Consider the following 14,704-nt stretch of genomic DNA (forward strand, 5'->3'; position numbering starts at 1 on the left):
ATCTACCCCCCCACCCTGCACCAACGCGGAGGCTACGGCCTACCCCCCCCGACAATGTGCCTGTCGCCCCATAAAGAACCCGAAATGTAGTTCAAGCCAAAGGAAGAAAGGAAAAAGAAGGAAAAGTAATAAAATGTTACCATGAGATATAGAGAGTGAGAAAAGGCCACCCTAATCTGCTACCCTCAAAAACTACAAGTGAAGCGGGAGGAGGAGCCAATCAAACCATTCCCGGCACCCCAGTCAGAAACACAATCCCACACAATTCGCGGCTGTTGTGAGCCAGTCATTAGTGCAAACGCAGTTATGAAAAAACATATAATGAGTCTTCAGGGAGTCTTACAGGTGCAGCAAAATGTACCATAATTCACCAAAAGCACACGTTGTTGTCAGCAGGATAGAAAAGAGGCTCATACGGCCCCATTGCAAACATTACCAAACAGCCCCGCCCTACAATCCGCCACCACCCCAAAATTTTTTTTTTTAAACAAGTACAGTCTCGGTATAGCTAAAGACGGGGCGAGGCTTATCAAATCACACCTTACAACACAAATGATCTAGTTCCCGTTCCGTGTCCCCGCCAACCTGTCAGTCCCGGTCACTAAGTTTAGCACATCAGCCCTGTCCAGAGCGCGAGCGTTCCTTAAAACTCGGCAATCGAGGAGAGCCAGCTTCACAAAGTACCTGAGAGCAAAATGGCCACCGCCGATGAGGATGGGAAAAGAAGAGGCAAAATGGCCGTCCCATTGTAACAGCCGAGCAGCAACCCATCAGAAAAATTAGACCCGAGTGCCAGAGAGTAGATCCGGGCAAATGCTGGAGAGAGGGCACTCGGGATGCAGTAGACGCAGGGGGATACCCATGTGGCAGCAACGAGGGTCGGGGGCACAACACCAATACTAGAGACAAAGTTCCAAGTTCCGCCGGGAGTTGCAACAGTGTATCCCCATCCGAGTCACCAAGCAGCCCCGCGTCGGATTCACAACTTCGGGGAACTACCTCCCCCTCGTCTACAGCGGCCGGCATCACAGTATCCATCGTGTCCGTGTCAGCTGGGAAAGTTGATCTCACACTGCGCCAGGGAACTGGCACACCGTCCCCTCGCAACTGTTGCACCGCACCGTCCATCCGGTCACCAAGCCGCGCAGAAAGTGACCGCAGTTCCACCTGAAGTGCAACGAGCGCGTCCATAACATCTCGGCGCGTTGGCACTCTCTGTACGTTGGATTGCCGCTCCATACACTGCGAGTGCCACAATGGAGCCTCCAGGTCGCCGGCAAGCGGCGAGATAATGCCAGCGGGCGAGTCAGCCATCGGTGTTGCGCAGGAGGCAGCCGCCATGTAGGGCATCTAGGCAGAGGGGGGCTGCCCTCCAGGAGGAAGCCAAAGGGGACCCAGGGAGCTCGAACTAGCTGTGGGAGCCGAGCGTAACAGGAGGGGTGCACGGGGGGGGAACACCACCGCCGCGCAGCAAGAAGGGGACAAACCGCAAGGTGACCCTTCCAATGGCCGCCGTAGCTCGGCTGCAGCTTCGGCCAGCGGTACGAGGGCTAGTGGGACCCCCGCTCCTCACCATTTCGGCTCACCAGGACGGGACCGTTGAGTGCAGCGCTTGGATTTCGTCCCAGGTCCCCAGCTCCGGAAACGATCTCATTCCCCGGGTCAGTGCAGGCGGTCGTCGTCTCGGAGGTCCTCAACGGCAGGGAATGGCGCCGGTCTCACAACAAAGCCATGGAGCCCAGCGCTCGGCACAGCGCTATCATCGGGAATCCGGCAGGCAGGGACTCCGGGAAAACACCCAGCGCCTCAGCGCGATCGCGGCTACCGTCTGCGGCTGCAAAATCACGGGTTTGTGAACAGGATGTGGGTGCAGAACGCACTAGCCAGCGGAGCCGGGAATCGAGCGTCCGTTCAGGTCGCCATCTTGGCTCCTCCCCCCTGCAACACCTTTTTTAACTAGTCCTGCAGCAGATACAACAGCTGGATTGTTGGCTCATTGTTCTGTCCTGCTTGATGATCTCCTATGTGAAAACCTCAAAAGAAAGTAGCATTTGTGTCAAGCATTTGGCTAATCCCCATTTGTTCATCTCCATGATCATTCTTCTCCCAGTTGCATCCCCTCCTCTTTGAAGGACCTTATTGGTGATCTGTTTGTAGAGTATCAACATGTTATCACCTTCTGTATGTGGCTTCAACCGGTACTCTATTAGCACGCTAACTGATCCTCAACTGCTTCTGGGCTTTAAAATAATGCCTGGAATGAGTGCAGATTCTTCTGCAGGTGGCCAGTATGTCGCTGACTATGTCTTCTTTTTTGAGAAAGTTCTGAACAATCAGGTTGATGCAATGCGCCGAATGCTTGATGATATTATTGCCATTGGCCATAGCAACAAATAAAATTCAAAGACCTATGGGACAAACCCATTCAAACACCTTGCTGTTAAAGTCTTCCAAGTCGTTTGCAGCTGCATGAGATTTCCATATGACAAACATTGCTTCTGTTGCTTGCCGCAAAAGCCTGTAAATTCTTTAGGGCTGAGACCTGCAGATAGCTGTTGACTAATCCCCACAAAAGAGACCTCGTGTGTGTCATACACAAGCAATCTGTTGCTTGACAACTGGTCCATATATCTGATATAAAGTTGATAGTTCAAACAGCGCTCTGCTGTAGAGATTGGCAAACCAATTGCAGCACATCTTGATGGAGCACTGGAACAGGAGCTCTGGCAAAAGAGGTCTGGCTGGAAATCTTCTATTTTGAGCAGGTGGGCGACATACATTCTAAAAATCCCACTCCTTCCCCAAAAGAAAAAGGGAGGTGGTCCAGCACTAACATTTTAGTCAGCTGACATGTTAGTCAGCTTCCTTTTTAATGTTATTTACATTTATGTTCGGGTAGTTGCATTCATAGGGCCCCTCCATCCTAAACATGACCGTAGAAGTAGATTGAATTTATTACTTTTGTGGTGCCTCTGACAGAGGTGACGTCTGGAGAGAACCAGGCAGTAGCAGACTCAATGGGTATTTTGGAAGAATCACTGTATGGAGTGTTGTCTGTATCTGAGTCTTGTGCAATTTTAGGTTGCTGACGGGGGTGATGCTGCCACACTGCAGGGGATAGGGCTGCTTTGAGTAAAGCTGTTATCCTCTTCTTCCTCATCACCTCCGTTTATCAGCATGATTGAAGCTGCTTCCTCTCTGTTCCACCCCCACCAGCAGATATCTCTTTAAGGCGCTCCTCTAACCGGATTGCTTGATATTTTTTCATTTGGGATGCTTGCCTGCAATACCATAATGTGAACCTGTCTTACCTCAATGAACACTCTTGTGGCAAATGGAGCAAACTGCAGTGTTATCCTTCTGCTGACTAATTGTAAAGAAGTCTCTAACTAGGGAGGAGCAACTTTTAAGCATGCCACTGCCAATGCCTTAAGAACTGGAGGTAGGTGAGTATGTCATTTGCTTCTCTGCATGGTATACTTTTGACTACGGTAATGGTGGATGCGGGCCTCAGCAGGGTCCTAACAAATATGGAAGCTGGAGGTGGTGGTGGAACCAGTGCAACATACTTCTGAGCAGGTTGAATAGGAAGGGTCATTTCGGTATTCTTTGAATTGCCCTCCATAGTGACAATCACTGGGTAATCCTCATCACTGTCACTTTCCATAATTCTAAGGCTCACATGAACTTTCCTTTTCACTTGTCTCTCGTGGCAGGTCCCAGGCTTGGCCGGAGTCCAATCCATGACCAGATCATCAGAAGGGGGCTTTGAAAAGATAGTAGAGCAAACTTTCTTTTTCTTGCTGGAGATTGTGAAGTCAGTGGTTCAAACACTACATCTTACTCAACAGGAACCTCAACCTCCTGCTCAGCTCTTATTTCAGGAAGAACTGTTGCTGGCTGCAGCTCCTTTTGTCCACCTTGCTCAGTTTCCTGAGACAATTGGGTACTTTGCAGCTGAGACAAATCCAATTCAGACTCACAGCTCATCACCATGACTGCAATGGCTGCCTCAATGAGAGGCATGGGCTTGGGCTTAGGTTGGGTTGGTGCCGTTGTTGACACAAGAATGCTACTCCCAGCTTGCTGTCTGGAGGACGGTGCTGCAGGCACAACACGTCTCTTGAAAAAGGTAATATGGCCAGTGACGGAAATGTGCTTCTTCTCTTCCCCACTGGTCACTTTCTTGGCAGGAATACCTTTCTTGGGGCCATCTTCAAGCTGCAGCAGTTGTCATTTAGCTGCACAAGGGGATTCAGAGGCGGACTCAGTTGGTCTGGCAGTACTGTTGGTGATGTCTCTTGTGCATCTCAGAGCAAACAAACAATAAAAACATTCAGTGAAACGTGGCATTTTTGCTGTTTGAATTATTCACCCAGAAAATATAATTTAGTGAGATTATCACAAATAATTAACAATGCTATATCCATTTGAAACAAAACCATAACATACTATATTTCAAAAACAGATTTAAAAGTGTACTTTATGTGCCAGTAAAACATCTGTGGCAGGTAGGGAGTAGAGGGAAAAGGGAGTAATCCTTAAAATGAATGCTGGTGTGCACCTATGGCAGACAGGAGGTGCAGGGAAAAATTGTATAATCCTTAAAAATATAATGCTGGTGTGCGACTATTTCCTAAGAGACCTATGGCAGGCATGCAGTGCAGAGCAAAAAAGAATAATCCTGAAAACTAATCCTGGTGTGTGCCTATAGTAGGAAGGGGGTGCAGGAGAGGGTGTTGTGTAAAGGCCTGAGCTGGGGGAACGAGGTTTGAGTCTTGGTTTGAGTCTTGGTGTTGGCTAAACAGCCTGTGATTCTGGGATTTCACTTAATCTCCTGTGCCCACAATTCAAGGCCTTGAGACTCTCACTGTGATTTGCCATGCTTTACAAATCGTGGATTTACAAATTGTGTAATTTAAAAAATTAATGCTGGTGTGCTTTTATGGCCCAAAAGACCTATGGCAGGCAGAGGGGGCATGAAGAAATCAATAATGTAAAAAACTTAGTTGCTGGTGTCTCACTGGAGACTATGCAAAATCCTTGGCGAGGCAAGGTGGTGCAGGGGGAAATGAAAGTTTATAATAATATAAAAACAGTGCACATACCTACTAAAATCATCCTCAAGCAAATTAAACTGATATCTGTAAAAAAAGATTGACCAGAAACAACAAGGCATAGCCCTCTTCTATCAATGTATGTGGGACGCCCCATGCGCTCTACAAATCTGGTAACATAGCATGTCCCTTGAAAATGACTTTGAAAATAGGAAAAAAGGATATAACACACTGCTGGCTTCACAAAATGGCGTCCGGCCGTGTCTTCAAACAACAACAAGCAAGAAGACATGGGCAATGAAGAATACATTAGGACCTGTGACAAAAGCAATCTGCTGGCTATACAAAATGGCGGCCGGCCACATGTTCAAACAAGAACAACAAGAAGGCATGGGCAACAAAGAACACGTGTAGGCCTATGGCAAAAGCAAACTGTACTTCGCTAAGGTAGAAGGGTCCTTCACCTAAGCCGGAAGGGTAGAGAGGTTTTTCCGGATGTGGATATGTCCTCCCAAATCAAATACTAATCACTTGAGGTATCCTAACCTGTATAATAAAAGCTCAGCACTAAACGTTTGTGGCGTCAACCACTCATGCATGGGGAAGGAAGCAATTCCTTTCAGTTAAGTAACCCTCAAACACTAGTAGTGTCATGCTTCATCATCGGGTTTACCCTGACTCCCCTCACCCATCCAGCCTTGTCTTCCCAATACCAGCCGCTCCTGCTCTGCACCATATACTACACAAAGTCTTCCTCTTTAAACCATATGTTAAAATTCCCATCATATCAAATGCATCATACAGACATGAGACAATACTAACCATAATGAAAATACAAAGGTTGAAACAAGAATCAATTGAGACCTCACAACTCTACCTTGAAAAAAGTCAGATAATTCAAGTGTACAGTGCAACTTGCATTTCCCCCAACAGCATATGAGACTGAAAAATAAAATCTAGGAATTCCACGCTATCCATAAATGAACTCAAGTCTCAACAACTTGAGATGCTGTTGACCTTTAACCTAAATAAAGGGTGAATATTTACTCCTGGACTTCCACCCACGCCACTATAACATAGGAACCTGTATTGCTTCTAAACCCATGGTCTGTACCATAAACATGAACATTTCTGCTTCATCATCAACCCTGAGAAGCTATATCTCACTACCCTGCATGGTTTTAAAGTGAGTGATTTTGACCACAGTGTGGTGCCAAGTTGACCATATTAGTTTGCCATAAGAAACAGAACCTACTTGCCTATCGCAAAATATCTTTCAATATATCAATGCATGGCCAATCCAATTGGCGTTATCAGCGGACACTTACATTCTCAAAGTTGGCATGCTTAGTTTGAACCATAACCATGATCTGCTGAACTTGTTTGGAGTATGTCTTATTCCCATCACTCTTCATAATCAAAGATCCATTGGGTTTTCTTTTTGTAATATTTTCTTCCAGCTCATTAAGCATGAATCAAGCCATGGCAGGAGCCAATGGGGTGCTTGTGATTACTCAAGTGATCCCCCCAACCCAGCAGCAGCAGATCCAGGTCGGCACCAGTGTCTTCCAGAATGTCCTATGCCAGTTTCCAGTGCCCTTGCAGAGGTTCATCAAAGGAGAGCCGAAGGCCTTGGGGGTAAGTAGGTTTCTAGCTTGATAGAAGCACTGTAGACACCAGCAATATATTAATTCAAAACCCTTAATGTTTTTATACCAGCATCCGTCTTCTATTACTAACTTTAGACATATATTCTGATGTGGGTATCAAATATCTCAGTTCGGTGGCTTTGCTTTTACTCTGAAGATACACATATAAAGGTTTTGAGCACCTATATCGATTATGCGCTTTGTATCACCACTTCGATGGTACAAAATAACAAACACATTCATAATTTAAGTCTGTGAAATCTCTTTATATGATAGTAGCCCAAATTTTAACTAAGAAACAGAGTCCTTGTAATATTCAATGACCAATGAATATCACATGCCACAATACATCCCCAGGCAATAGTAATGCTCGATGTGTAATCGAATCTCAAGAACTTTTGGGGTCATTGGAGATCCTAGACCTTCCTTCAGCAGCCTGTCTGTATGTGGTAGTTCTGGCTGGAGTACCACCCCGAAGAGCCAACCAAAAAAATCTTGGGAGGAACTTAGATACATAAGTGTTTTCGGGCTAATCAAGCATAAAGTCTTCAAGTTAACTAATAAGCAACCTACTAATAGTCCGGAGGGTTGGTTGGTCTAAGAAAACCATTGCAGGTGACTGTAATGTGATTAACCTCCGAAAACTAGCAATTGCTTGTAATCTACTAAGACTTCAGGAAGATAACCAAGTCTTGCCACTAGTATTTGTTGCCTCCCACTGGGTTACTTTTACAAACACATGTTGGCAGGCCCTCAACACCCCACCACCTTTTGCTGGGAAATTGATTTGCCACCAAAGAAGGCTTAGATGAATGGGAATGACTGAGATCTAATCTTATTGATAGAACAGGCCTAGCAATTACTGAATATTGAAAGTGGTGAGATGCACACCGGCGCCATCCAATTTGTTAATGTTTAAACCAATTCAGAACTTTTAAGTCGTGCAAGCTTGTCCGCACTCCGCTCCATTGAGCTGCAATATTAACAAAACACCTGGGAACCTACTCAAATTCACCAAGCTGCACAGCCACATATCTGAATGAATCAAATGAATTAAATTAAAATAGTTTAATCCTCTATTTATCCATATTTTCCACTTTTACTTTTAATCCTTATTTTTTTCAATATTTATTCAATTAGCTTTACTCATTCCAGTATTTTGCAACGATATTCACACAAGCACAGGAGCACCATAGAGTTCCACATGTCACGATTTTTATTAAAAATAACCGAATGCATTTCGGGATTAAAAATCCCTTCATCAGGGGATTCTAAAATATAAAATAAAATGTTTTAAATGATGCTATCAAAATTATCATTACACTCCCAATACAACTGACAACCAAATTGCTTCCGTTTTACTCTACAATAATTTTTCCAGTAAACATTTGAAGCACCATTTCAAATAGCCATTACTGAGCCATCTTAAGATCTTGTCCCCAAGAACACTCTTGTTTCTCAGCATAACGGAAAGCCCTAAAAAAACTCTAAAAATGCTGAGCTGGAATATAGCCGGGTTACAAACCAAATTATCATGACCCGATTGGCTCACCTTCATTGCCCAGTATGACATTCTGATGTTTCAGGAGACCTGGTCACTAAATGAGATACACATGAAGGGTTTTGTCTGCTTCCACAACCAACCATCGATGTCAAGGTCAGGGCGTGCGATAGTGGGGATGGCAACTTGAGTGAACATTAAGGCAGGAGGCAGTGTAAAGGCCCTTGAGATGGTTCACCCTAATTTGTTGACAAAAAGGTATAAAAGAGGTTGGACACTTCATTTAACTAACTTTTATAATAATGATTTTATCATGGGCACAGCACCAAATTAATCTTCCTATTGGAGCGTATCTCTGCTCTCCAGAATATCACAACAGAGAGTGGTCTAACCAAAACCGTTGGCCTTTTTAGAGGGGGAGATTTCAATGCTAGATTTTGCCCAATACTTTCCTTTTATCCCCATATAAAGAACCCTAATGTCAATTATGTGGAGGACATAGCTGCTCGGAAATACCCCTAATGGAAGAGGACGCAAGCTGATCTCCCTCCTGGCTCCTCATGATTTATTCAATGTCATGGATATTGTATACAGAGAGTATGAAATACCCCATACTTTCAAAGGTCGAGGCCAGAATTCCAAAATATATTACAGTTTTTATCCTCTAATTTTGTAGACACTCTGTTACATGGCACATTGATCTCCTCAAGCTGTAGCATCCACAACCCTGTTGAAACCTGTAGTGATTACAACAGTCAAGGTAAGTGTAAGAGCACATAATTTATTGACTGTTCATCTCCAGAGCTTCCAGGAACGGACAACCTCCTGGATTCAAACAGTAACATTCCATTGCCATAACAGTGACGTCATAGGACTAAGAGTATGAAAGAACAAAATACTAATAAGGAACTACTACAACATCTCCTCTCTTTCAATAAAGAAACAAAAGAAGAGAAAGATGAGGAAAGATAAAGAACATACACCGAGGAACAAGAAGATAAGAGAATAAAATGAACAAAGGAAAAATGGACCAATAGAAATTCAAAGCATAAAAAGTGGAAACTAAAAAAATATAAACGTTTAGCCAAATATTATTGCAATACATAAAAAGCATAAACTACAAATATAATAATTTTGGACTTAAAGATTTAATCGTTTGGGCGAAACACTCGTCCTACCACTCTTCCTGACCTGAGAAGACTGAGGCATATTCTTATGGACATTACCCCTTTTAGATACAAAATCAGGCTGGAAGATGTTGTTTGTCTCAAGACCCAATTGTAGAAGCACCTTCATTGGAATCTTATATATCCTAGAAAGATTCCACCAATTTTTCCATTGACTCTAACAGCAAATTGAGAGGTGGCATCCACCCTAAAAAGAGGACCAAACTTAGAAATTCGGGGAAGAGGGTGGGAATCTACCCAAATCTCCCTTTTGAGGCTGCGCAAGTCAATCTAAACCCTAAGGGCCCGATTCACAGAATGAACTTAAGACTCATTCCTAAACTTACTACTATTTTGGTATTCACAGAATGCACTTACTACTTTTGGCATTCACAGAATGCACTTACTACTTTTGGTATTCACAGAAGTTAGGATTTTGTCTTAAGACAAACTTAAGAAAGACTTAAGACAGACTTAAGACAAAATCCTAACTTCTGTGAATACCAAAAGTAGTAAGTTCGTTCTGTGAATGCCAAAAGTAGTAAGTGCATTCTGTGAATACCAAAATAGTAGTAAGTTTAGGATTGAGTCTTAAGTTCATTCTGTGAATCGGGCCCTAAGAGTCCCATTTTTTTCAGCGCAACCACCAAAGGAGATAACCAGAGTGAAGACTCAATGGGTTCAATGACACCAGACTCGTACATCTTCCTAAGTTCAAGTGAGAGATCACCCCTGATGCTGAAAGGCACATTACGTAATTTGTGTTTGATCGGAAGAGCCCCCTCCTTGATCATGATGAAGTGTTTGAACCCTTTAACACAACCAAGTTTATCACCAAAGAGTTTAGGAAGCTTCATGGAACAAGAAACTAAAGTCTCTCCTTAGGGTTGTTCACCCACCGCAGAAACCTGTTCAGAAGTGCCAGGCCTAAGAGTCATTCCGAACAACCCCTGGTGGTACCAACCCAGGATGTTGAGACCCATTTTGGCCACACTAACCTTCCCTTGGATGTGCCTGTCCTTAAAAACCAAGGAAGTCACAAAGAAACCTGTCAAATCAATTTTCTCCCTTCATAAGAGACAGGGCTTCTGTCAGGAGGATTGAGAGGTCTGTTCCCCCAAGTACTCTCAAATAGCTCATTCGTAATCATAGTAATCCACGTACTCGAATCCACCAGTAGGTGCAGACACTGCCCGTCAACCAACATATCTACAATAGGATCAACACAATCTTCAGAATCATCCTTAACGACCACTACAAAATCAGTAAGAGAGCTAACACCTTCAATTATAGAATCACTCTTAGGTTCCTCAGAATACACAACATTTATACTCCCCCAAAAACCACACATTTTGGCCAAATGACCTTGTTTGCTACATTTAAAAATGCAGAGGGAACCCACACTTATTACATACATTCTTTGAGTAAGATTTCTTCTCAACCTTATTAGACAAAAATCTGTTACTTCTTTGTTCAGATTACGGTTTAGCTTTGTCTATCTGATTTTTTTTCACTAAAATCTTTTTGATCTTTAGCTACAGCTACAATATTCTTCTTTTCTTTTTTAATTCTTTAGATGCTTTTTTAATAAGTTCAATACTCTTGACAATGGTAATTGTCTCATCTAAAGAAGGGTTCTTTAAAGTAAGTAATTTCTCTTGAACTTCCTCTCCCCACAATATACAACAATTTTGTCTTGTATTAATTGGGATGTAAAATGTTCAAATTGACATTCAGAAGCAAGAATTCGCAATGCGGCTACATAGGACACAATGCTCTCGTCACACTATTGTTTTCTTATAAAAAACTTGTGCCTAGCAACAACTCTGCTGCTCTCTACATCAAACTGTTCCTCAAGCCTACCCACAGCTTGATCATAAACATTCAATTCCTCCTTACCCTCAACTACATTTAAAGGAGGAAGATGTTCCAAAATAGCTTGACCCTCAAACCCCAGATTATGTTCTAGGCTGAAACACTTCCTTTCTGCACTGAATCTTGAACCACCCATAGCACCTAGATATTTCTCAAGGGGTCTGTACCACACTTGCCACTTGACTGGTGGATCACCTGGAAGATGTAAAAAGGGAGGAGGAGGCTGTACATGTTGCATGGCAAAAATAACAAGAAACAATCACTACGTTTGAAGACTACCCGTGAAAAAAAAATATTAAATTTGACAACCAACAATAGGTAAATAAATTATCCTCCTGCAAGGATTAACAGCAATTGTTACTAACAGCAAATGAAAACAGCAACTTCAATTTGACTGACAAACTATCCAAGAGATTGTCGCTATGAAGTTTAAATCAGAAATGACAAATGTTAACTCCAGGTTGACTGAAAAACAAAGAAACAATCTCAAAAGTTGTGAGATACTTGTCATTCCACCGTGTGACACACTTGTTCCTGTAATGTTAGATGTTGTTAAAAAAGCAAAAGTACACACACATCTTGCCATCAGAAAAATGGATCTTACTTTCTTGTGCAAAAATATCACGTCCCCCAAAAATTGCCGGAATGCCTGGACTTCCACTTTCTTTCAGCTCACACATCGCCGTAAATCAGTGTGGAAAATACAAGCGCTTTACTTGACAGAACCAAGTAGAATCCCGGAAAGAGACGCGCACTGCTGACGCTCTGGCCCGTAGCCAAAGGACACGCACCAACCTCTGACGCACTGCTCAGCAACCAAGGTAACAAGCCACGGTAACCGCAGAAACAAAGAAACTCCTGCATCACAGCGCTGCGTAGACTTTTCCACGCGGTAACTCCGGAAACCACAGGATGCTCACCGCAAACGCGCTGCTCTGCTGGGCACCAGTGACGCGTTGTTGTCGGCAGCCTCTCCGTCACCAAATACAGTCTCCACTAACACGCTGCTCTCGTAGATACCAGTGATGCGTTGCTGTGAGAGCCCTCATCGTCACCAGAGGAACACAGACTTCACCAACTCCTGCTGGGAATTCTACTGCATCATCAGTTGAAGAAAACTTCGGTGATAGTAGGGTCTATCCTTTAACCCAACTGAACGGACGCTCTTCGCAAAGGGGAAATCCAAATAGACGAATGAAACCCCCTAGAAACTTCCAGAAAACTCACAAGGACCAGCGCAGGAATGAAGATAAAATGCGCGTCAGAGCCACCACAAAAATAGCTTCCACGACGGTCACAGTAAGCAACTGTCAGCAACGTTGGAGACAACAGTCCAACTCGTTGCCAAATTTGTAGTGATGACAACAGACAAGGTAAGTGTAAGAGCACATACTTTATTGACTGTTCATATCCACAGCTTCCAGCTACTGACAACCTCCTGGATTCAAATAGTAACATTCCATTGCCATAACTTTGACATAGGACTAAGAGTATGGAAGAATAACATACTAATAAGGAACTACTACAAAACCCTTCTTGCGCTAACGCCTAAGCCAACATTTAATAAGGAGATTGAGGCCAGCCATCTTGAACCCTCCTCACACGGTCTAAGGTTAAGATGGAGAGCTGTATCACTGAGCGTTTATTTTAGAAAGTGATTACTGAAAACTTCCCCTTGCTACTGGCATGCCTCACTGAGGCCAATACGGCTAACCCTACTGTTGTTGCCTTTGCCCACCTCTGTGATAACAATAAAAAAGAGCTTACTGTACCAACCCAGAAACCACCCAGTAGACCATGATGGTTCAATTGGGAGTGCTCTCTCAGGGCCCGATTCACAGAATGAACATAAGACTCAATCCTAAACTTACTGCTAATTTGGTATTCACAGAACGCGCTTACTACTTTTGGTATTCACAGAAGTTAGGATTTTGTCTTAAGTCTGTCTTAAGTCTGTCTTAAGAAAAATTTAAGACAAAATCCTAACTTCTGTGAATACCAAAAGTAGTAAGTGCATTCTGTGAATGCCAAAAGTAGTAAGTGTATTCTGTGAATACCAAAATAGTAGTAAATTTAGGATTGAGTCTTAAGTTCATTCTGTGAATCGGGCAAATACTAATTGCCCACCTTGGCATACTCTTACGGTTTTCCTAAAGAATTCTCCAACTGTGGCTGAAGCTCGCAAGCAGTGTAACTGGACCATACACATCAGGACAGCAACACTATTGGACTGGCAATGGGATTCCATTACCTCAGCAGCAAATAGTAAGATTAGAAAACTCTTCTGAGCTGCCGGTAAAAAGAGGAAACAACCCAATCAATCAGAGCCCAAGATCTATTGTAACATTTCCAGTCAGGACAGGGAGGCCCATTTTACCAGAAAATATGCCCAGGACAGTCCAGAAACCGCCTTCATGCCCGATTTTAACTTTATTCCAGTACAACTGATCTTGGAGGAGGTAGAGGAGCCATTACAGCTGTGTCTCTGGTGCAAGGCACCCAGTCCTGATTGGCTCCCTATCGATCTCCTGAAACATAATCCCGACTTTTGGGCGCCATTCTTGCTGAATCTATTCTATATCCTTACCTTTGCCCCTGTTCCTGAAGTATTGTGGCTCACTGGTTAGAGGCGGCAGACCCGAGAGCAGAGGACGGCCCGGGACCAGGGTTCGATTCCCGGCGCGGCAGGTTTCTGGACCAGGGTCAGCAGACTCGATAATTCTCTCGCCTCGGTGCCCACTCTGATCAGCGATCACACTCGGCAACTCTGGGCATTAGCTTGCCTCATCTTCACTAACGGCCCCACCAGACCGCCGGGGATGCCTGGTCTCACCCTGGAGATACCCATTAAGGGACCATCTCTCAGGGAAGCCAGGAAGGGTTTCGCAGCGGCCGAAGCGCCCCGGGACCCTCCGGGTAAGTAGTGCGCTATATAAATGCCTATACATTCCTACTTCATGGTGAACTTCCATTATAGTTCCTCATTTTAAATGGGGGGACGGCTCTCTGCCCAACTTTTATAGACCCATTTCAGTAATCGACACTACCTCAAAACTTTTGTGTAGGGTCTTATACAACCATATCAATCAATGTGCCAATGTGAAAAGAGAAGTGTGGCTCAGTGGTTAGAGGCGGCAGACCCGGAGGCTGAGAGCGGCCGCGGACCAGGGTTCGATTCCCGACGCGGCAGGGTCTCGGGCTCAAAATTCCACGGACTCGTTAATTCTCGCGCCGGTGCCTACTCAACTCACGGGGTCACACTCTGCGACTCTGGGCAATAGCTTGCTTAAACTCCACTACGGCCCCTCGCGGCGGGATGCCTGGCTTTCACCTTGTGGATACCCTGCCGGGGGTATCTCACAAGGGAATACCAGGACGGGTTCCCTAAGCAAGCGCCCTGAGACCTTCGGGTGATTTGTGCGCTATATAAGTCAAATTACATTACATGGTTTTAGA

The 14,704-nt window shown here is 44.2% G+C and overlaps 1 protein-coding gene across 1 annotated transcript in view; it reads left to right on the forward strand.

Annotated features, from left to right (window-relative positions):
* LOC147734920 (membrane-spanning 4-domains subfamily A member 4A-like) overlaps positions 1–14,704 on the forward strand; it is a 72,466-nt gene that overhangs the window by 15,131 nt on the left and 42,631 nt on the right. Inside the window, exon 2 of the mRNA XM_086953687.1 lies at positions 6,518–6,695. Coding sequence (XP_086809813.1) covers positions 6,518–6,695 — 178 coding nt within the window. The remainder of the gene's footprint in view (positions 1–6,517; positions 6,696–14,704) is intronic.

This window comes from Lissotriton vulgaris, chromosome 1_2, assembly GCF_964263255.1.
Source record: "Lissotriton vulgaris chromosome 1_2, aLisVul1.2, whole genome shotgun sequence".
Classification (NCBI taxonomy): domain Eukaryota; kingdom Metazoa; phylum Chordata; class Amphibia; order Caudata; family Salamandridae; genus Lissotriton; species Lissotriton vulgaris.